Genomic DNA, 23,924 nt, shown 5'->3' on the forward strand with positions numbered 1-23,924 from the left:
TAATTATGGACTTAATTTTCAATGCAAATTCAAGACAAGGGCTTTAAATTTGAAAATATGATACTTTAATATTATTAGAATTATATATATATAAAGTGTTAGACAAATAAATTTGGCATTTTTGGTTTTGTGCATTTGAATCTCTGGGATGACAGCTGCTGGTACAACATAAAAATAGTTGGAACCTACCTGTAACATCTAATTTCATCTTCAGAAGATCAGTGACTAATTTCCTTGGTAATCCATTTCAGACTTTCTTTTGAAGTTGGGAAGATGAGTTTTACATTCCTTTTTGTTCTCTCTTATGGTTATAAAAGGACTCTTTGTATGTGTATACAGAGTGTCACCTTTGACCTTTCCTATGATAAAGCAGTTTTCCTTTTAGATAAGAACACATGAAAACACACTTCTGTTTAAAGGCACAGTATATAGAGAAACTGAATTTAATGCAAAGGAGAAACAAAACATTTAACTGTTCCTGCATGAGCAGACTGTTCTTACAGTGGTATCTGTTCCTGGGAATCTAGATAGAATTCTTTCTACAGAGCAAGCTCCTTTGTGTATCACTCTTCAGTGTAACATTAACAAGACTACTGCAGTTACATGATAGAGCCCTTTTTGAGGGTGTTCAAAAGTTGGACAGTTCTACTTTACCATTAATACATTCCTCTACATGTATCCACAGTTTTAAGGAAATGAAGTAAAATGATGCTTTATAGATCTTATTATAAAGAATATTCACTTTTATGTATCTTGAATTACTGGGTAAAAGTCTTGGGAGTTGGAATATAATTAGATTCACAGTTGGGCATTTTGTAAAATAATAGGGTTTTCTTATGTATTAATGCGGTTTAGTCATCCCATCCGTTTATCCTAAGTATATTTTAGAGTTTGTGCATTTGTTTAAATTTCATGCCTTATCTGCTACAGAAAGGAAATGGATTTAAGAGCTAAAGTATTAATTTTTATAGTTTAAATCATAACTTGTCATGTTTCTGTATTGGTTTTTATGAATTTTTTTTCTCTTAGTTAATCATGTCAGTGATGTCACCCAGCTTACTGAAATTAGTTCCTCTTTCCATTTGAATTTGTTTCTTACAACTTTTTGTTACAGTAGAACCCAAATAATTGTCCAAGCAAGATAAAGTATCGCTGATATAAAGGCCTAAAGGCGTTCTGTTATGAGTGAAGTCCGTGAGTTTTCATTAGAATCAGCATTGATGAGTCCACATCTCTACCTGTCCGTCTAGAATTGATGAAAATAATTGTAGCAAATGGAGTGGGTAGCAGAAAAGGCCTTATAGCATATATTTAATGTATGATAGTAAGTATTAACAGGTTTATGATTTTGTTTATTTTCCTGTGCTTTTGTTTATGTTATCATCTGCCCAGGTTGTGATCACAGTCCTGCTCAGCATTCATGGTCCAGCCTTGCTTGACAGCTTTCGTGATGTGATTGCTGATTCTCTCACTCCCTTATGCTCGTGGAATTTCTTTAAACTTCCTACCTCCTTGTGATCGGGTACTACCTGATTTAGCTGCTTTCCCCCAGTACCTAGTAGAGCAGACACTGGGCATGGTGCTAAGTACTGTTGAAATGCAAGGATTCATAATAACATTGTAGGGACTTCCCTGGCAGTCCAGTGGTTACGACTCCACGCTTCCACTGTAGGGGGTGCGGGTTCAGTCCCTGGTCGGGGAAATAAGATCCCGAATGCCACGCCGTGAGGCCAAAAATAGTAATAATAATACATTATAATAGTTTACTAGGTAATTCTACTGAGTGCTTGCTCCGTATCAGGCACTGTGATAAGCATCTTACATGCATTTGTCATTCAATCCTCAATGCAACCCTGTGAAATACGTTCCGTTTTCATCTACATTTTATACTCTGGGGCCAGAGAAAACTAACACCTACTGGCTAAAGCAAGGATTCTGTCTCCCGAGCTTTTAGCTACTTCTGTCCCTTAGGAAAACAAGCAAATTTTTATTGTAGTGTGAAACAGAGATTGAAAGAGGGGAGGGGGGTGCAGAGGGCTGATACTTGAATTAAAGGACATGACGTATATTAGACTTAGATGAAATGAATGTATTCTAGTCTTGGGAAAAGCGTAAGCAAAAAGGCAAGAGATGTGGGTTGGGAAACTTCGGGCTATATTTGGAGAATAGTAATTGGTTCAGTATGGCTGAACCATACTCGTTGTGCTAGGAGATTAAGATGGAAGCAAAAATTGGGATCAGGTACAGTACCAGCTGAAATAATCATTTCTCCCCAGACCATCTATACTATATTTGTTTTGTTTTGTTTTTGTTTTTGCGGTACACGGTCCTCTCACTGTTGTGGCCTCTCCCGTTGCGGAGCATAGGCTCCGGACGCGCAGGCTCAGCGGCCATGGCTCACGGGCCCAGCTACTCCGTGGCACGTGGGATCTTCCCGAACCGGGGCACGAACCCGTGTCCCCTGCATCGGCAGGCGGACTCTCAATGACTGCACCACCAGTGAAGCCCCCCATCTATACTATGTTTGCATGCTTATCTTGATATGAAAGGCTAAACATGAACATTCAAGTCATGAATGTAAAGCCTATTCATGGAAGTAGAACAGTTACTTAATGAACAGTAAGAACTTCTCTGTGAAGCTTGATAAAACTTAAGAGTATTAAAAATTGAGTATTTTCACTATTTTTCACAGTAAAACCCTGTTTAAAATAATAGAAAAGGAGGTAGGATTTGGGGGAATGTAGGGTCAGGGAGGTCCCTCACTTTGCATTTATACTAATCCAAGCCTACCAAGCTTAAATGACCAGTGTTGTGTGGACTACTATGTCAGTCATCTTTCTAGGCATCCATTTTCATAGGAAACACAGGAAGTGTGTATATGTGGAGATTCTCCATATGCAGCTTGTATTGTTAAAATCAGTGTCAGTGGGTAGCATGGAGGAATAGAAGAGGAAAAAATAGGTCAAGTTTGAATGGGACGAGCAGATATTATACATGTGACATAAGCGAGCTGAAACCCCAGCCAGAATATTAGGGTTTAATTCTTTTTGCCAGCTTCCTGAAGTCACAAACAATCCTAAAATTTGAGTGATTTACGCAGTAGTAGCCAAGAAGTGGGGAGGGGAGGCAATGAGAGCAGTCCACCCCAGGTAGGTGGGATGTCTGACCACTGAAATTGTCTAGAACTGCCTGCATGGGATGATGATAAAGAGGAATTTGACAAAGTGAGTTTTATTACGTTTAAACTGCAAACAGTGCACCGTCTTTTTGCCTGTGCTGGGGCAAACTGTTCCCACCATAGCCCTCTCCCCCCACACACACACCGAAGCTTCTTTCTCTTAATTTGTATGCTGGCTGCACGTGTCCTCCAGGTGCCTCTCCCCTGCTGTGATCCGGACCGAGGAGTAGCCTCTGTCAGGAAGGGGCAGTTCTCCTGGCAGAGGGAGAAGAGGAAGACGCCTGGCCCAGCCACTGACGACACTTAAAGCTCTTCCAGGAGCTGGCAGAATGTCACTTCTGCTTGTATTTCTCTGGCCAAAAAAGGCACCTGGCTAATTCCTGATGTCAGTGCGGCTAGGAAGTAGACACCCACAAAGAGGTACTACGGGTCCCATAGCAAAAAGCAGCGATTGTACTCTTACAGGGAAGCGCAAGGAATTGAGAACAACAGTACCAAATCTACCACCATGGGTAACTGTGGGTCCATGTGATTTAACAGAGTTTAATTTAAAGGATATAAAGAGTCTTTGCCTAGAAATAAGGAGGAATTTTTGACTGTCAGATTGATTTTTGCCCAGGTGATTATATAGTATTAATTTCTACCATTTAAAAAAGGCAGATAATCATTTTTCTTGAATTTTGTAGGTGTCCATGTGCCTAGAGAGTAATGGCTGTGTTAGCTGTTTCTTTAATGACATACAGTAGTTAAATGGCAAAGAGCTTCTCTCGGTCCGGTTCTTCATAGTAAACGAGAGAACACAGAAAGTGATTCTAGATGCATAAGAGAGTGGACGCCTTGGGCCTGAGGGATGAATTCTCTGGCAGAAACCACTGGAGAAAGGCTAGAGGGGTCCCTACTGTGAGTTGTACAGTTGTGGCAATAGGGAGAAAAAGAAGCCCAGTGGTTAATATTATAATAATTGTAATGATCATGGCAGATCATATCTGTCGGAGACTTTCCTCCTACTACCTTATTTCACTTACACATTTAGAGTGTATGTTCCTGTGTAGAAAGAATCCCAAAGGGCTTTGCTTTATGTTTCCTACCCTGACTTCTCTGCTGACACAACGCAAGTCAGCAGTGGGCTGTTTTGGAGTAGCTGGGCCTTTTGCGCATTGTTTGGGAAATCATGGAAGAGTAAGAAAAAGGACCACTGCCCTACTTACTTTCAATTAATGGCATTAACCGAATTCTGTTTCTAACACTGGCACTGAAGAACATTATATACTTGAGAGCATTTGACAACTGATTTACAATATGTTTCACACTGGTTCCCAAATTATTTTCCTAGGTAGTTAGTGAAGAGTCAATATGGAACATACAATAAAGTGATTTTTTTTTTCTTTTTTTTTTTTTTTTGCGGTACGCGGGCCTCTCACTGTTGCGGCCTCTCCCGTTGCGGAGCACAGGCTCCGGACGCGCAGGCTCAGCGGCCATGGCTCACGGGCCCAGCCGCTCCGCGGCACGTGGGATCTTCCCGGACCGGGGCACGAACCCGCGTCCCCTGCATCGGCAGGTGGACTCTCAACCACTGCGCCACCAGGGAAGCCCAATAAAGTGATTTTTAAAGCAAAATTTTACTTAAAGGCTAAAGGGAAATTATATACCAGTTAACTTTATTATTGTTTTGGAAGGACTCTTAGTAGCACTGTCAGATGTTGTCTGCAAGCTAGAATGTCATCTGTGTGTGCATGATCATTCCTGAAGACAAGTTCTCAGAGGCTCCTTGATTATTCCTGACAGCAGATTGCTCCTGATAATGATGAAAGGTATAATAAGTAAGCTTTAAAGACCTTTCCAGTAATGAGCTACATACTTACACCTAGCTAACGAGCTGAACACGGGCCCTGCTTATATTTCTGTAGGTGTTTAGAAGGGTAGCTAATTTTACAACATTTTAAAAGGTTTATGGTGAACAGACAGTGCTACATGGAAAAGATATTTGTTTCATGACTCCAGGATATTAGATAGTCCCGTTACACCTTGGTGGTTTTTTGGTTTGTTTGTTGGCTTTTGGGGGTTTTTTCCCCCCTCTTCTCTTCTGTAGCACTTTGCCAGTTAAGGGAAGTTGGGTGAGGCTAGATAATTTTAAACGCTATATTGTTTAGCGATCCCTGTTGACCAGTAAATTGGTTGTTTGCCCTAACAGTCCTGTGATGAAAGCATCTGATTATATTTGACTAGTGTAGAGAACTACTTTTAAAGTAAAAATAATGTTGATGATAAATCAGAGTTTAAAAGCATAGTGAATTAAAATATTATTTAAATATTAGACTCATGTTCAGAATCTCTTGCTAGTGGGAGTACCTTAAAGAGTTTCAGGTGCAGTACACAGTGAAGTCTTCTCCTAAGTGCTACAACTGGGGATGAAAAAAAAGAAAATGCTTACAAGTATCCTTGCTGACTTAGATAATTTGGAATTACATCATTGGAATCTCTACTTATTTATAACTCAACAGTTTTTTGAGGGTGGGGGATTAATGTATGTTTGAATGTTATTTGAGAAGGTAATTTTAAGATAATATTAATAATATTTGTGGAAACATAGGAACATATTTTTCTCTCTTCCATTAGATTGTGACATTAAATGTATAGACTAGGTCTTTATGTCATCTAATAGGCTTGACAGTATCAAAACATTATGGCCGTGTGGATAGTTATGTGGGAAAAATAAATATGTAATCTGAAAGCTATTGCCATATTAAGTCTTGGAAATGGAAAATCTAAGGGTAGAATCCCTTCTTTGTATTATTATTCACACCTACACAGTCTTTACGTAAGAGTTCTATTTTACTTTATCCTTTCTAGTTAAATCATTTCATGTGCAATGAGAAAAATTTGGCAGTTATATCTCACACAAGTTGTATATCTTAAGGTTGTAAAGGACTCTTTCTCAATTAATGGTATTCTATACTTGCTGTTCAAACTTGCTATGCAAATACGAAATATATATAATATTAATATATTACCAAAATTACTACATGGATCATTCTGCTCCAGGTCTTAAACCGGAAGCCTTGTTCAGAAGTGTTTAAGTTAAATAAATTGGTAAAAGTGAGTGTTGGAATTTGTTATTTTAAATCGAATTAGAAAGGTAAAAGGAGTTCAGGATGAAGCACTTTAATGGGAAGAGAAGGTGGTTTCATAACTTGTCCTGATTTCATCTATAAACGTTTAAACATTATATAAATTTAAACAAGCTTTAACTAAGAGATCTTTTTCTATAATAATCTAAAAAGCATTGTAAACATTCAGAATAAGCAAGCAATAATCAATTTGGAAGATTGTACTGGTTTTGATTTGTGGATGAAAACTTTTGGAATGTTTTCATTAGAATTTACTGTAATCTTTTTTGTTTTGGCCTTTGTTTTTTTTCACCCCTCTTGTATAAACACATCTTAAAATAAGTGATATGATTAAGAATGGTTAATTCCTAAGGAGTTTAGCATATTAGCTATTAGTATATCACTGAGATCAAAGGAGCAAGCAAGATTTTTGTTTCTTAATCATTCAAGACACAATTTGCTTTATTAGTCATGACAGTTAGAGTTGATGGTTTTATTATGTGGAACCTGACCACTACCACTAGGTTGTATTTTGAGAGGAAAAAAGGAATTTCTGTTTTGGTAGTTTACATCTGGAGGTTTTTTGTTGTTTCCTCACAGCATTTTGAGATACTTTTTTCACACCTTTAAGCTTCAAGCAAGAACTTCTCTAAATTCCTTTTTGGAAATGCTCTATTCTGACGTCTTTGAAGTAATCTGTGTTCACCTGTTTCCGTGTCTTACCTGGCAGGCTCTCCAGCCTTGACCTCCTCTAGGGCCCATGGCCTCTTTCTCCTGGCGCATGAGAAGCCTACGATGGGCAGCCCTGGGTGATCGTAGTGTGCCGAGCATTAAGACAGCCACGTGCATCACCTGCAAACCCTGCACGTTCAGAGTCAGTTCGTTCTCCCATCAACACTGATTTCCCTGCCTAAGTACTCCTTGCCTCTCACAGTTCTCAGTCCTCTTCAGCTCTGTCAGTTCCCCTTGTGCTACACTAATTCACATCTTTCTGCCTCTCATGATTCTGTTCCTGCCAGCTAGAACTTCCTACCCTCTTTTCTCTCTCAGATGAGAACCAGAATATCATCTTGGTAAAACCTAGTAAGGTGATTAAGGTATCATTATATCTGCAGATGAGTCAAAAGAAGGCATGTTTACTCAGTGTTAGAGCATTTGGGGAAAAAATATAATATATTCTCTAAATCATGGGTCAGCAAACTATGGCCCACAGGCCAAATCAAGCCCTACCACCTATTTTGTAATTTATTGGAACACAGCCATGTGCATTTGTTTATATATCGTACCATCTTGCTGCCTATGCATTGTATTATCATGCTACCTTATGGCCTGCAAAGCCAAAAGTATTTACTTTTTGGCCCATTACAGAAAACATGTGGCAGCCCTTACTCTAAATGAACACTTGTTAAACCAGAGTATGCCAGGAGTTTTCCCTAGGCTTCAACTGATCTTTCTATATCAGGCCAGGCCTATTCGAACAAGAGCTAAGAACACATTTTCTGTAGCCTAATTTTTTTATATGTTCATAACCAGAGGCAGATGATAAGCAGTGAACATTTTACTTTATTTTTTTTTTTTTTGCACTCCTGCATTTTCTGGAATCTTTAATGCCAGAGAATTTGATGCAGACCTTTTTCTCTGGCTAAAAATGGAATCTTCCTTGTTCCCCCAACTTTATAAATGGTAGTAATTTCCCAAAACTTCACTTTGTAGGAAGATTAAAATGATGCTTCATTTATATTCTCTGCCACCTCTTCCCCCAAAAGAGTGTTTTATTTTGACCGAGAAAAACAATATTCCCTTTCCTACTATTTATATCATACTTTTAATTAATATTTAGAAATTTTGAAGTAATGTTTTAAAACTCATTTCAAACTTTGGCTCATCACTTACTAGTAATAAAGGTTGAAATGCAACAGATTGTGAATAGGAAGAATGACTATATCTTCATCTTGTGTCTCCAGATGTTCCCCCTTGCGTAAAATCTCATCTCCAGCTGTATACCTTCTCCTCCGTGAGAATTTCAGTGACAGCACTCATCCACAAATTCCAACAGCCATTCTAAAGGGAAGAATTGAAAAAAGAAAGGAGAGTTGGAAATAGTTCAGGGGGCTGAAGCTTATTCTGGAATCCATGTAGAAATGTTTGCAGTTAAGGTTTGGGAGTGGTAAAAGAAGCTAAGGAGTAATAATAACGATAGCCCTGTGCTAGTAATTGCTCCCTAAATCTGAGAGCTGACGCTGCAATCCTAGCCTTGATATAAAGGTAATTATAGAGCTAAGACTGTCCTGGTGATGTATTGGACACAGAAAAGCACTTTAAGAAATATTGTTAAAAATAGGTTAAATGAACAAAGTTAACCCAAGAATCTGGCAGTATTCTACCAGAATTTTAAATGCCTTCTTTCTTTGGCCCAGCAGTCCTACTCTGGAACTCTGTCCTACAGATACAACTGTTCATGTATGAAATTACATGTTCAAGTTTATTTGGTGCAGCATTGGTTATGGCAAAAGATTAGACACGATCCAAGTGTCCAGCAGTAAAGGACTGGATCATAAAATCAGAAAGGCATTGAAGGTTGAACCAGATGAAAGCATGTCCTTTGACCTGTGTATTATCTACAAAACAACATTGAAAATGCACGAAAAGGAGACCCTAAAAGTTGCTAACACAGGATGGTAAAAGGGAAATAATTGTACATCACCAAATTTTACTATGTTATAAAATAACAGATTTTAAAAAGTACTTTATCATTTATTTTAACACATTAAAACTGTGTAGGAGCTTGTATATATTCCGTTGTTTTGATTCCCGTACCCATTTGATTTCTACTCCTATATGAACCGAACATACTATTGAGGAGGTGTTCAGGCATGGCCCAGTAAGAACTACTCTAGGGGCTTCCCTGGTGGCACAGTGGTTAAGAATCTGCCTGCCAGTGCAGGTGACACGGGTTCAAGCCCTGGTCCAGGAAGATCCCACATGCTGCAGAGCAACTAAGCCCGTGCGCCACAACTACTGAGCCTGCGCTCTAGAGCCCGCGAGCCACAGCTACCGAGCCCAAGTACCACAGCTACCGAGCCCACATGCCACAACTACTGAAGCCCACGAACCTAGAGCTCGTGCTCTGCAACAAGAGAAGCCACGAACAAGAGAAGCCCGCGCACCACAGGGAAGAGTAACCCCTGCTCACCACAACTAGAGAAAGCCCGCATGCAGCAATGAAGACCCAACGTAGCCAAAAATTAATTAATTAAGTTTTTAAAAATAACTACTCTAATTGACTCTTAGAGTTTATTCATCTTTGAGGTAAGGGCAGGATGATTAGGACAAAAGTTAATTAGTGCATTTCTTACAAAAATGTATTTCCACAGAGAAACAGCAATTTAAATTCTTTTTGACTTTTATACCCCACAACTTTTTTTTTTTTTATTGAAGTATAGTTGATTTACAATGTTGAGTTAGTTTCTGGTGTACAGCAAAGCGATTCAGTTATACAAATATATATACTCTTTTTCATATTCTTTTCCATTATGGTTTATTACAGGATATTGAATATAGTTCTCCATGCTGTACAGAAGACCATGTTGTTTATCTATTTTATATATAGTTGTTTGTATCAGCTAATCCGAAACTCCGAATTTATCCCTCCCACACCCCCTTTCCCCTTTGGTAACCATAAGTTTGTTTTCTGTGTCTGTGAGTCTGTTTCTGTTTTGTAAATAAGTTCATTTGTATCATATTTTAGATTGCACATGTAAGTGATATCATACAGTATTTGACTTTCTGGCTTAATTTAGTATGATAATCTCTAGGTGCATCCATGTTACTGCAAATGGCATTATTTCATTCTTTCTTATGGCTAAGTAGTATTCCATTGGTGTGTGTGTGTGTGTGTGTGTACAGCACATCTTTTTATCCATTCATCTGTGAATGGGCATTTAGGTTTCTTCCATGTCTTGGCTCCTATAAACAGTGCTGCTATGAACATGGGGGGGCATGTATCCTTTCAAACCATGGGTTTCCCCGGATATATGCCCAGGAGTGGGATTGCTGGGTCGTATGGTAGTTCTATTTTTAGTTTTTTAAGGAACCTCCACACTGTTTTCCATAGTGGCTGCACCAATTTACATTCCCACCAACAGTGCAGGAGGGTTCCCTTTTCACCACACCCTCTCCAGCATTTATTATTTGTAGACATTATGTGGCCATTCTGACTTGTGCAAGGTTGTACCTCATTGTAGTTCTGAATCCATTTCTCTGATAATTAGCGATGAGCATGTTTCCATGTGCCTATTGGCCATCTGTATATCTTCTTTGGAGAAATGTCTATTTAGGTCTTCTGCCCATATTTTTTTTTTTTTTTTTTTTTGCGGTACGCGGGCCTCTCACTGTTGTGGCCTCTCCCGTTGCGGAGCACAGGCTCCGGACGCGCAGGCTCAGCGGCCATGGCTCACGGGCCTAGCCGCTCGGCGGCATGTGGGATCTTCCCGGACCGGGGCACGAACGCGTGTCCCTTGCATCTGCAGGCGGACTCTCAACCACTGCGCCACCAGGGAAGCCCCTTCTGCCCATTTTTTGAGTGGGTTGTTTTTTTGTTATTGAGTTGTATGAGCTGTTTGTATATTTTGGAAATTGAGCTCTTGTCAGTTGCATCATTTGCAAATATTTTCTCCCATTCTGTAGGTTGTCTGTTTTTTTTCTTTATGGTTTCCTTTGCTGTGCAAAAGCTTATAAGTTTGATTAGGTCCCATTTGTTTATTTTTGCTTTTATTTCTATTGCCTTGGGAGACTGACCTAAGAAAACATTGCTGTGGTTTATGTCAGTGTTTTGCCTGTGTTCTCTTCTAGGAGTTTTATAGTGTCATGTCTTATATTAAAGTCTTTAAGCCATTTTGAGTTTATTTTTGTGTATGGTGTTGAGGGAGTGTTCTAAGTTCATTAATTTATATGCGGGAAGGCTTTTAGCTTTTCACCATTGAGTATTATGTTGGCTGTGGATTTGTCATAAATAGCTTTTATCATGTTGAGATATGTTCCCTTTATACCCACTTCTTAAAAAGGATTCAAGATGGTAAAAAGGGATGCTTGGAAACTTGTTCTCTGATGAGGTGTGTCTGAGTGAACACAATTACAGGCAGATGCTTGGACCAGATTTACGAATAGAGGAAAACAATTAGAACCTAGATTCTAGTTTCATGTCAGTCAAGTGTAGAGTTTCATAATGGTTGATATATGTGGAGTAAAGGTTTGTGAAGAGTCCAAGATAACAGTGAATTCTGTGCTTAGTTTTGGTAAATTGTAATATTGCTTACTTTGTAAAGAAACTAGTCATGATAGAGAGTTTTATGGGAAAAAGAAATCCGCCTTTTCGATATTTCCTTTAATAAAAGTTAAAATTCTGAACATGCAGAACTTGATTATTGATCTGTGCCTAGGTATTGATGTAACATACTTCCTAAAGTAGTAAATTTCAATTGCATTCCTATGTAATTGTTTGCTGTCATATCTCTGGATTTAATTTTTAAATATTTGAAAACTAGAGTATGCTTCCAGTTAGATTTTTTACTTGGACAATAATATAAAGCAAAACTATCAGTCATTATTTTCAATGCCATTATATTGTAGCTCGTTGATAGCATGCTTTTTTATGTTTTCAGGATATGGCTTTAGTTGCCCCTGAGGCTCCTTCAGAACAAGCCAGAAGAGTTTTTCAAACTTACGATCCAGAAGGTAAAAGATTTTATTTTTTATTAACATTGCCTCTGTTTTATATTTTCATATGTTTGAAATATATTGATACTTTCCTGAGTTTTATTTTTAAAGAGTTATGGGATTATTGAAAGAAATGTAGGTTTGCATTTCTTGAAATTTTTAAATAGGAAATGGTGAAAATGGGAACCAAAAAAAATAGGAAACTTCAGTGATCATCATATTCTCACACGGTATAAGGGTTTTGTGTTTCTTGTTGTACTAAAGTTATGATTACTTGAATCTTCATCTCTGATGGTGTTAAATAGGGAAAAATACCACCTCTTGAATAACTTTTCAAAGAGCTTAAGTCATTTATTTATTCAGATGAATAAATGTTTCAGAATATTTCTTTTTTTAATAATTGAGATATAATTGACATATAACATTCTGTAAGTTTAAGGTATACAACATGTTGCTTTGATATATTTATATATTGCAAAATGATTACTATTTTAGCATTAGGTATAACACCTCTATCACATCACATAATTACTTCTTTTTTGTGGTGAAAACAGTTAAGATCTGATCTGTTAACAATTTTGAAGTTCATAATACAGTATTGTTGACTATAATCACCATTGCTGTTCATTAGTTCTCCAGAACTTATTTATCTACTAGTTGCAAGTTTCTACCTTTAAACAACATCTCCCCAATTAACCTACCTCAAGCCCCTGGTAACCACCACTCTACTCTGTTTTTACAAATTCAGCTTTTCTAGATTCCACATATAAGTGATATCATACAGTATTTGTCTTTCTACGTCTGATTTACTTCACTTAGCATAATGTCCTCAATGTTTATCCATGTTGTCACAAAAGGTAGGATTTCCCTCTTTGTCATGGCTAAATAATATCCCATTGTGTGTGTGTACACATGCATAAACACTGTAATCTTTATCCACTGACAAACACTTAGGCTGTTTCCACAGCTTGGCTGTTGTAAATAATATTGCAGTGATTGTGCAGATGTCTCTTTGAACTGCTGATTTCACTACCTTCAGATATATACCCAGGAGTGGAATTGCTGAATCATATGGTAGTTCTGTTTTTAATTGTTTGAAGAATCTCTGTACTGTTTTCTTTAATAGAGATACCATTTTATATTTTCACTAACAGTGCATAAGGTTTCCCCTTTCTTCACAAATTCACCAACATTTAATCTCGTCTTTTTTTTTTTTTTTTTTTTTTGGCCATGCCATGTGGCATGTGGATCTTCCCTGACCGGGGATCAAACCCGTGCCCCCTGCATTGGGAGCGCGTAGTCCTAACCACTGGACCACCAGGGAAATCCAGTCTCCTGTCTTTTTGATAAAGTTCATCCTAACAGGTGTGAGGTGATACCTCATTATGATTTTGATTTGCATTTTCCTGATGATTAGTGATATTGAACATTTTTTCATATACCTATTGGCCATTTGTATGTCTTCTTTAGAAAAATGTCTATTCAGGTCCATTGCTAACTTTTTAATTGAATTATTTGTTTTTGCTCTTGAGGTCTTTATATATTTTGCTTTATATATTTTGTGTATTAACCTATTATCAGATACATGGCTTGCAAGTATTTTCTTCCACTCTATAGGTTGCAATTTTATTATTTCCTTTGCTGTGCAGAACCTCTTTAGTTTAATGCAATCCCACTTGTTTATTTTAGTTTTGCTGGCTGTTCTTTTGCTGTCTTATCCAAGAAATCACTGCCAAGACCAATGGCAAGGACCTTTTTCCCTACATTTTCTTTTAGTAGCTTTACAGTTTGAAGTCTTACACTTAGGTGTTTGATCCATTTCAAATTGTTTTTTTTGGATACTGTAAGATAGGGGTCCAGTTTCATTCTTTTGCATGTGGATATCCATTTTTCCCAACACCATTTATTGAAGAGACTATCCTTTCCCAATTGTATGTTCATGGCACTCTGATCAAAAATTAGCTGACCATAAAAAAAAAAAAAAAAAATTAGCTGACCATATATTCATGAATTTATGTCAGGGCTTACTATTCTGTTACACTGGGCTGTGTGCTTGTTTTTATGCCAGTAGCATATTCTTTTGATTATTAGAGCTTTGCAGTATAGCTTGAAATCAGGTAACATGATGCCTCTGGCTTTGTTCTTCTTTCTCAAGATGATGGCTTTGATGGTGCAGTATCTTTTGCGGTTCCAAATAAATTTTAGAATAGTTTTTTCTATTTCTGTGAAAAAATGTTACTGGAATATTGGTAAGGATTGCATTGACTGTGTAGATCACTTTGGGTAGTATGGACATTTTAACACTATTAATTCTTGATATAATCCATGAGCACAGTGTATCCTTCCATTTGTGTTTTCTTCAATCTCTTTCATCGGTGTCTTACAGTTTTCAGTGTCTTATACCTCTTTGGTTAAACGTGTGCCTGAGCGTTTCATTGTTTTTGATGCTATTGTAAATGCAATCGCTTTTTAAATTTCACTTTCAGATAGTTCTTGTTGGTGTATAGAAATGCAACTGATAACAGTATGTTGATTTTGTATCTTCCAAATTTACTGAAATCATTTTTCTAACAGTTTTTTAGTGGAGTCTTTAGGGTTTATATATAAGACCAAGTTATCCACAAACAGAGATCATTTTACTTTTACCTTTCCAATATGAATGCCTTTTATTTCCTTTTTGTTCCGAATTGCTATGGCTAGGACTTCCAATAATATGCTGAATAGAAATGGCAAAAGTGGGCAATCCTGTCTTTTTCCTGTTCTCATAGGAAAGGATTTTCACTTTTCACCACTGAGTATGATATTAGCTGTAGGTTTGTTGTTTATGACCTTTATTACACTGAGGAACATTCCTTCTGTACCATATTTTTTAGTGTTTTTATTATGAAAGGATTTTGTATTATATCAAGTGCCTTTTCTGCATACTGACATGATCATACAATTTTTTTCTTTTATAAATGTGGTATATCAGATCTGTTGATTTGCATATGTTGAACCATCCTTGCATCCCTGGAATAAATCCCACTTGATCATAGTGTATGGTCCTTTTAATCTGCTGTTGAATTCAGTTTGCTAATGTTTTGTATCTGTATTCATCAGGGATGAATTCATATGTTTTCTTGTAGTGTCCGTATTTGGCTTTGGTATCAGAGTAATGCTGGTCTCAAAGTGAATTTGGAAGTATCCCCTCATCTTTACTTTTTTGGATGATTTGTAGAAGGATTGGCATTAATTCCTCTTTAGTTGTTTCATAGATTCACCAGTGAAACCATCTGTTCCTGGACTTTTCTTTGTTGGAAGGTTTTGGATTACATTGTCAGTCTCCTTTTTGTTACTGCTCTATTAAGATTTTCTTTGTCCTCATGAGTCAGTTTTAGTTAGGTTTTATGTTTCTAGGAATTAATCAATTTCTTCTCATTTGTCCAATTTGTTGGTGTGTTATTGTTCATAGCAGTCTCTTCTGACTCTTTGTGTTTCTGTGGTAACAGTTACAATGTCTCTTCTTTAATTCTGTTTTATCTTGTCAGAAAATCAGCTGTTAGTTTTATTGCTTTTTTCTATATTTCTGTTCTCTATTTCATATATCTCTGTTGTAGTTTTTCTTCTTTTTTTAGTTCCTTAAGGTGTAACGTGAGGTTGTTTATTTGAGGTCTTTTTGTTTCTTAATGTAGGCATTTATCAGTATAAACTTCCTTCTTAAAACCGCTTTTGCAGCATCCCTAAGTTTTGATACATTGTGCTTCTGTTTTCATTTGTTTCAAGATATTTCTTGATTTCCCTTTTGATTTCTTCTTTGACCCATTGGTTGTTCAGGAGCATGTTGTTTAATCTACATATATTTTGCATTTTCTTCCTTTGGTTTTTTTTCTAGTTTCCTGTCATTGTGGTAGGAAAAAATACTTGGTGTGATTTCAATACTTTTAAATTTGGTAAGACATGTTTTATGCCCTGTCATGTGATCTATCCTGGAGAATCCTTTTCGTACACTTGAGAAGAAATGCATATTCTGCTGCTGGTATATGGAGTGTTCTGTATATGTCTGTTAGGTACATGCTGTCTAAAGTGTAATTCACATCCATTATTTCCTTACTGATTTTCTGTCTGCATGATCAAACTGTTGTTGAATGTGGGGTATTGAAGTCCCCTACTTTATTTCATTGCTCTCTGTTCTCCCTTCAGATTTGTTAATAATTATTTAGTGCATTTAGGAGCTACAATATATGGTACATATATGTTTATAGTTGTTATAGCCTCCTGATATAGTCATCCCTTTATCATTACATAATGACCTTCTTTGTCTCTTGTTACAGTTTCTGATTAGAAGGTATTTCGTCTGACATAAGGATGACTACCCCGGTTCTCTTTTGTTTTCCATTTGTATGCAATATCTTTTTCGTCTCATCACTTTCAGCCTATCCATGTCCTTGAAGCATAAGTGAGTCTTATAGACTCACATAGAGTTGGGTTTTGTTCTTTTATCCATTCAGCCACTCTATGTCTTTTGATTGGAGAAATAAAACCATTTACATTTACAGTAAATGTTGATAGGTAAGGAATTACTATTGCCACTTTGTTAATTGTTTTGTAGTTCTGTAGTTTCTTTCTTCTTCTGTTGGTTTCTTTGTGACTTGATTTTTTTTTATAGTAGTATGCTTTGATTCTCTTCTTTATGGTTTGTCTATTGCTCTTTGGTTATCATGAGGCTTTTGTAACACATCTTAGTCTTATAACTGTTTTAAGCTAACAACAGCTTAACTTCAATTACATAAGAAAGTTCAGTGCATTTACGTGACCTCCATAATTTATTTTGATGTCCCAGTATACATCTCTTTATATTGTGTATCCATTAACATAATATTGTAGATGTAGTTATTTTTAACCCTTGTCTCTTAGCCTGTATGGTAGAGTTCAAAGTGATTTACACACCACCACCACAGGATTTTTATTTTTTAAGGTGTAACTGATGTTTAATATTATATTACTTTCATGTGCACAACATAATGATTTTATGTTTTTATGTATTGCAAAATGATCACCTCAGTAGGCCTATTAACATTGATCACTATACATAATTACAAATTTTTTATGTGTGTGATGAGAACTTTTAAGATTTGTTCTTTTAGAGACTTTCAAATAAGCAGTACAGTATTATAAACTATAGTCACCATGCTGTACCTTACATCCCCATGACTCACTTATTTTATAACTGAAAGCTTGTACCTCTGAAACCTTTCACTCATTTCACCTACTCCCCCACTTTTGGTGTTAAATCCAAAAAATCATTGCCAAGAGTGATGTCATGGAGCTTACCACCTGTGTTTGCTACATAATAAGAATTTTAATGTTGCTGGTCTTACATTCAAGTCTTAACTCAAAATAGATCAAATTTTGTGTGTGGTGTAAGATAGTGGTCCAGTTTGCCCAGTACCACTTACTGAAGAGACTGGCCTTTCTCCATTGTATATCATGGCTCCTGTGTTGTAAATTAATTGACCATTTAAGTGTACGTTTATCTCTGGGCTCTCTGTTTTGTTCCTTTGATCTGTGTGACTGTTTTTAGGTCAATACCATACCGTTTTGATTACTATAGTTTGGTAATATAGTTTGAAATCAGGAGGTGTGCTACCTCCAGCTTTGTTCTTTTTTTCTCAAGATCGTTTTGGCTATTCATTCGGGGTAACAGAGCCAGGGTCCTAGGATCCGGTGCGTACAGAACTACCACAGTAGTCCTGAGGTACAGGTGCACTTGCTGCAGGTATGGCACTGATGTCTGCGGTATACATACGTACAGCTCTTCCGTGGACCTGGGACCTGAGTTTCAGGGGCTCCCCACAGTGGCTTACGGGTGTGGGGGTGTGTGACAGTGGCACAGGCCCTGGGATGACAAGCTGTGGTGGCGGCTTGGGCCCAGGCTGCAGTAGCAGCATAGACTGGGGATGGTGGGTCGGAGTCTCACTTCTGGCCCCATGCGGCAGTCACAAGGCAGTAGCAGCAGCACAGCTGCAGTGCTGATCTGTTAAAGCTGAGCTTCAGCAGCCGAGCTCAGGGCAGTGCTGCCCAGTCTCAGCACTGATGTGTCAGAGCCTCAACCTGGGGGCGGGAGGGGGGCAGGGCTCAGTGATGGTAGCATCCTTGAGGATGATGGGTCAGAGCTATAACCTGGTATCCAGTAGGCGGGGCCCAGGGCAGCAGACACTGTGCTGGTAACTGTGGGACAAAGCCACTACCCTGAAACCAAGGCTGAGGCCCAGAGCTCATCCTGTACATGGTGAGGTGCTGAGGCGCGCCTCATTCCAGAGAGAGACTGGGGTCCCTGAGGGCAGGTCTCCTGAGCGACAGCTCTAGCCCCTGGGAGTAGCTGCAGGGGCTGGGAAGCACCGTGGTCAGCTCCGTCAGCTGGGAGCAATGTTGGTAGGAGACACTGCAGCAGAGGCTGCACGCGTCTCCAGCGGAGAGGCCTGCAGGGGTTCTCCTTTTCCCCGTGTGGTGAACGTCCTCTGAGGCCATCCCTCCTGGTGCCAGGCTGCTCTTGACAGGGTGATGGCTTGACTCGGGTAGTACACTTCCTGTACTGTCCTGTGCAGCTATCCTTGATTTATTTTGGAGCTCTGCAGGGCTTTTTGCTGCTTCCTTGTAGCCCAGTACTTTCCCTGGGGGGTTTTCTTCAGTTTGTGCTGTTTATTGTTTTTGTTGGCTTCTTGTGTGGGAGGCATGAGTTGGGGTCTCCTAGCCCTCCATCTTGCTGACGTCACTCCCCAGAATAGTTCTGTGTAATTGATTGTGCCAGAAGAAAATACAGAAGAAGGATAAGAAAAATCATCTTTAGGATTCTCTTTTGAGCCTGAGCTTAGCTTCTCTACCGCACTAACAAAGGTTGTCTTAAAAGTTCACATATATGTCACTGCAGTGTCAACTCTGTCATTGTTAGCTAGGTTATTTTAATCATCTTTGCATTTATGTACTTCGATAATGGTTATGACTAAAGTATGACAGCTAACTCACTGACTTTTCCAGTATAACTTTAAAACCGAGCCATGCCTTATGTTCCATTGTAAATTACCAGGAAGGAACCTACGTTGTTGGGTTAATCCTTATCAACTCCTGAATGGACTCAGTTATCTTTATAAATACACTTTCTTCTGTCTTGAAATTTTTAACTCTTGGAGATATACTCTTTCCATCTCTAAAAATTTCAGTCATAGAAATTCTAGGAATCTTAGTAACCATATAACTTTAGTTACTTTTCAGTCTATAAATCTGTTTTCTTATATATCAGATGATAATAACCACCTGTTTCTTGAGAGTCCTTATGAAGATTAAATGAATAGCATTGTAGAAATCACCTGCCCAGTCCTTAACACATAGTAGGTACTTCATAAATGTGAGTTCCTCTCTCTCTACACCTCAAGTTAATTGGTGCTGGTATTGGTGAGTTGACCTTCAGTTAGCTTCTTCCACTATGCCTTTTCCCTAACTTAAGAAAAATAAATGTTGCTTTCTTCTTGGAATTAATAGTCTTTTAAACTTCCAATAACATTTCATTCCAATAACATTTCATTCTAAGTCTTTAGAAGTAAAAGTAATTTACTTCTTTATATCTTCCCACCACTGAATGAAATTCGTCTTATAGTAAGTTAACAACTTCAGCTGGAATCATTGGGATATGTAGCACATTGAACTATGTCATGGAGGGTGACAAATACAGTCATTCTCTTACCAATATGAATCCTCTGATGGAAAAGATAGAAAATAAATCATTTCTATTCCTAAATGCTTTTAATATATTTTGAGTTAGGATCAAACTTAAGTACAGTTTTTGGAAACTGTAGCAAGTTAAAATGAAAATAAGATTGATATAAATAATATAAGATTAAAAGAAATGTGATCAAAGTGAACTGAGATTAGCTAGAGAGCTATCATGGAGACCTGAGGAGGTACGATCACGTTGGCAAATGGAAGCACAAAGAAGAGAAAATGATACCTATGAACACAAGGTAGGAGGTAGAAATTTATATACCAGGAATAGCCAGCAAAGTGTTTGACTTGAATGGAAAGACAGGACACAAGAAAAATAATTATGTAGCATGTACTAAAGAGAAGTGATGGTTATTGGAATAATCAAGGAAACTAACGGTCAAGGCTTGGATTTATATTTTAAAGAAATATATTTCAGAGAATGAGTCAAGCGATTTCCTGTGGCATACCCTCCTCTTAAGGATATATTTAAAGTATTAGGTTTTTTTCCCCTGCCTTCTCTCACCCCGCTTCTAGATGTTTGCCTTTTCTATACCTCACATCCCAGGGGAGAGTGGTCGTGAAGTGGTATACACATACATATGTAAATGCCTGCTGTGTTTCAAGATACGTTAGGTGACATGTTTCTACCCATATTGATAGTAATTACTGTATGAGAGGAGGAGTCCTTCTAGAGTGGAATGCATTATAGGATGAAGTATGTAAGGTGGCGTGGATAAGCTGGGTGTCTTTCCGGAGTTTCCAGTCAGGTCTTTATAGTGCTGCTTAATTTTGATTTGAAATGATTGTCCAGATATCAAGCATACTCTTACCCCAGTGTAACCACTACAGGCCATTCTCAAATCAAACGTGTGGCTTTTCTGTAATCTGGCGTTTCGGATCCCTATGCATTAGTTCCTTTAGTGAGAATTTTAGAACTGAAATTGAAATTGGAAGTGAATGAGTTTCTTGAGAAAGGAAATGTACAAGGAGAGTATCAGAATGTCTTAGGAGATAATAACTGTGAAGGAACAAAGGCATAGAGAAACGCCTTCAGAGCAAGAAGGAGTGTTCACAGCCGTAGGAGGCGTGGATCTGAAGAGCCTGATGTTATCTAGAAGGCCAGTTTGAAACAACTCCGTCAGGAATAAAGATACTAAAACTAAACTTTAGTATCTTATAGTCACAAGTAGTAGATTTGTTTGCTTTTTGCAATTTCAGTTTTTTAAAATCATTAATGAGGTAGCAGGCTCCATTTTGTCTACTAAATTACAAGGAAAATTATCTTATTGGCAATATTAAAACAATTTATGATCAGTGGCAGTTTTTCAGAATTGAGTCCTGAGAAATACATATGAAAATAAATTTGCTGTGTTTTTCCTAGAGAGAGAAAATTATTGATTAAATTAGTTTTCATCTATATAGTTTTATGTGTGACAACTTAGCAGGACTATAATCTGAATTGTTAAGAAGCAAACAAAACTTGTTCGGTCATCTTAGAAAAGCTATCTCTTTCTGTCTATGACTTACATAGAAAATAAACTCCACTTTCTCATTTGAATATCCCTGTTTATGGTTTAGCTATTGACAGTCCACTCTAGGAAGCTGAAAGATTAAAAATAGAAAATTCTTCATTTTTAGTCACAAACTAATCAGCTAATTTACTGATTTGATCCCCCCTTTCCCCAACATAGCACACTTATATTTCAGGATCTGAACAGATCTGGCTTTCTCAGAACACTTACTATATTAACAGTACTTACAAGTTTCTGGGTAGTTCCAGTTTCTGTTTAGCAGGGGCTGGTGTGGTGACAGTTGCCGTTTGTCACCCTCTTTAGAATATTTGTAGAAAAACTGACCTAGAGGGAAGCTAAAGAGAAGAGAATCCAAGTTCTGGTACCCGTGAGTACTCTGGTGTCTGTCTCACCCTCCCCACCTCAGCCTCGCTCCTACCCCGGGTGTCTGCACGTGCCTGTCAGGTAGGTAGACCTGTAATCAGCACTGTTAGCTCCTGCTTTAGGCATCTTATGAATTAAATGCAGTTGCAGGCTAATCACCATTTACAGCATTGCCTCCGTGAGACTGTATGTTCAGTGTTCTAAACAGGTGACTTATAAATCAGGTTTAGGTTTCAAAAGACCATCAGTAACTGAGGACCTGTCTAAAAATAGTAATAATCATGATGGCTGGCCTTTGCATGAAACATCACAGTTTATAAAGCAGTTTACCTGCGTGGTCTCATTAAAACCTTACCATAAACCTAGGAGATAAGCAGGGATGACCAGCACCATTTTGTTCTTAAGAAAAACCAACCTTGTGAGGGTTTAGTTCACTTCTTCAGAGCTGCATGCCTAGTTGTGAGAACTGAGACCAGATTCGAGGTGTTCTTCCAGAAGGTCAAGCAATCTTTCCCCCTCTCTCCACTACCAGTACCTTTTTAAAAGGCTGAGGTCATAAAGAGCTGTGTTTTAACCTCTTTGTCTACTTTTAACTATTTTTAATTTATTGGAATAAGGATATGATATTGACTGTCATTCCCACTGAGCAGTTAGTCTCTACTTCAGAGTCTTTAGGATCTAAGGAGCTCAATCATTATTTTGACGCCAAGCGTACATATAAAATAAGTTCAAAAATGTATTTTTAGCTGTTTCTCCTTTGTAATACTTCCAGAATTTTAATTTCAAGCAGGACCTTGACATACCATCTCTAATTACATGGTCCCTTTAATGAAGAATCCCAAATTCAGAAATGGAAATGAACACTAGTGTGTGTGCTCAGATCCTAAAGAGAATCAGGTACTGGTACTGGTCCTATATAAAGTGTTACATATGGGCTTTAGAAAAAGTCCATAGTTTTGTTTCCTGGGGATTTGGGTTGGGGGGTGGCGTTGTTTTTACGTTTTGTTTCGTTTCATTTTGGTTTTTACATCTCTTTTGTGGGGGAAAGTTTGGATATTTGGTTTGTATTCAGATACATATTTTATAGTAATTTTTAAAAACAAAAGAGTAGGGACAGAGGTAAATTGATCAATGTGATCAAAGATACTGGACAAGAGAGGAATTTTGGAATGCCTCCAGGTATCAGAAAATGGCTTTCTAAAATGCTAAAAGCATTCCAGTGGGTATCAGACAACCTGGATTTAAATCCCACCTCTGTAAACTCAGCTGTGTGATGTTGGGCAAGTTCCTTAACCTCAGTTTCCTCAGCTGTAAGATGGCCTTTGTATCTACTTTACATCATTATTCAGGTACTCAATAAGTTGACCATACTGTTGTTTAAAACAGAAAAAAATCCAAAACTGTGTAGCATAGAGCTTATTCAGTAATCTCCAAAGAACTGAATTCTACACAGATGGTATTTGAAATTTTTAGCATCACCCGTAATGGGGTTTGTTTTGTTTTCTTCTCTCTCTCTCCCTCTTATTCTTTCTTCACCCCGCCCCGTTGTAGACTTCATCAACCCTGTTTGGACAAGGGATATATATTTTAATTTTAAAGAGCCCTTGTATTCTTTGTAGGTTGCTAAAATATATTGATAGCATCTTTTGTCTGAATGATTTCAGTGTGGTACATTTTTTTCATCTTTAAGAATAATTTTACTTGTTGTAGATAGTTTAGTATTCACCCATCCTTAGACATTATCTAGAAGTTGCCTTTTGTTTAATTCTGTCTTTTCTCTTCCTTTTAAATCACGTTGTCTTCTCTCTACCTTTGCATCCCTTCCGTCACTTCCATTCACCTTGCTGTACCATTCTCATCACTGTTTCCTGCTGCCCCAGCCATAGTTTTTTCTTTATCCTGTGCACCTTGTTTAGTTTGGTTTGCAACTTTCCCATCACATAATTGAAGTGGTTCTGCAGGACAGGCCGTAAAGCAGCTACTCATTTCTTTGTAAACTTTCTAGGTACAATTCACAGAGCTGTTTTTGGTTGAACCATGGTGCCTGAACAGAGCAGTTTGTTTAAATCTGAAGTTAGGATTAGCTTGAATAATTGAATGTAACAAATGTTATTGAGCAGCTACTTGTGTTAAGCACCGTGCTCGGCCCCTGGGTCATGGCATCCCTGCTGTCCGTGGCCTCTGTTTACGGGGCCTGAGGCGCGAAGCAGCAGGGAGACACAAGCCAGGAGACCAGGGCAAGCGCGACTACGAAAATGCCCTAACCTTGCCTCTGGGCAAAAGCCACATACT

At 38.0% G+C, this 23,924-nt stretch overlaps 1 protein-coding gene and 2 long non-coding RNA genes across 5 annotated transcripts in view; 1 reads left to right on the forward strand and 2 right to left on the reverse strand.

The window, feature by feature from the left end:
- The window catches only part of MINDY3 (MINDY lysine 48 deubiquitinase 3), a 94,451-nt gene that overhangs the window by 57,812 nt on the left and 12,715 nt on the right, over positions 1 to 23,924 (forward strand). For all 3 annotated transcript variants that reach the window (XR_007475851.1, XM_004278602.3, XM_033403462.2), the window contains one exon: positions 11,946 to 12,018. Coding sequence is in view for 2 of the 3 variants with exons in the window: in XM_004278602.3 (XP_004278650.1) it covers positions 11,946 to 12,018 (73 nt within the window). In the remaining variant the exon portion in view is untranslated. The remainder of the gene's footprint in view (positions 1 to 11,945; positions 12,019 to 23,924) is intronic.
- The window catches only part of LOC117196125 (uncharacterized), a 224,209-nt gene that overhangs the window by 4,900 nt on the left and 195,385 nt on the right, over positions 1 to 23,924 (reverse strand). The window contains exon 12 of the long non-coding RNA XR_004476189.2: positions 190 to 8,346. This is a non-coding gene — a long non-coding RNA (uncharacterized LOC117196125). The remainder of the gene's footprint in view (positions 1 to 189; positions 8,347 to 23,924) is intronic.
- Positions 14,158 to 22,602, reverse strand: LOC125963637 (uncharacterized). Its single transcript, XR_007475859.1, has 2 exons — positions 21,498 to 22,602; positions 14,158 to 18,766 (listed from the first exon to the last, which is right to left on the reverse strand). It is a non-coding gene; the product is annotated as an uncharacterized LOC125963637 (long non-coding RNA).

The sequence above is a fragment of the Orcinus orca genome, chromosome 2 (assembly GCF_937001465.1).
Source record: "Orcinus orca chromosome 2, mOrcOrc1.1, whole genome shotgun sequence".
Lineage (NCBI taxonomy): Eukaryota > Metazoa > Chordata > Mammalia > Artiodactyla > Delphinidae > Orcinus > Orcinus orca.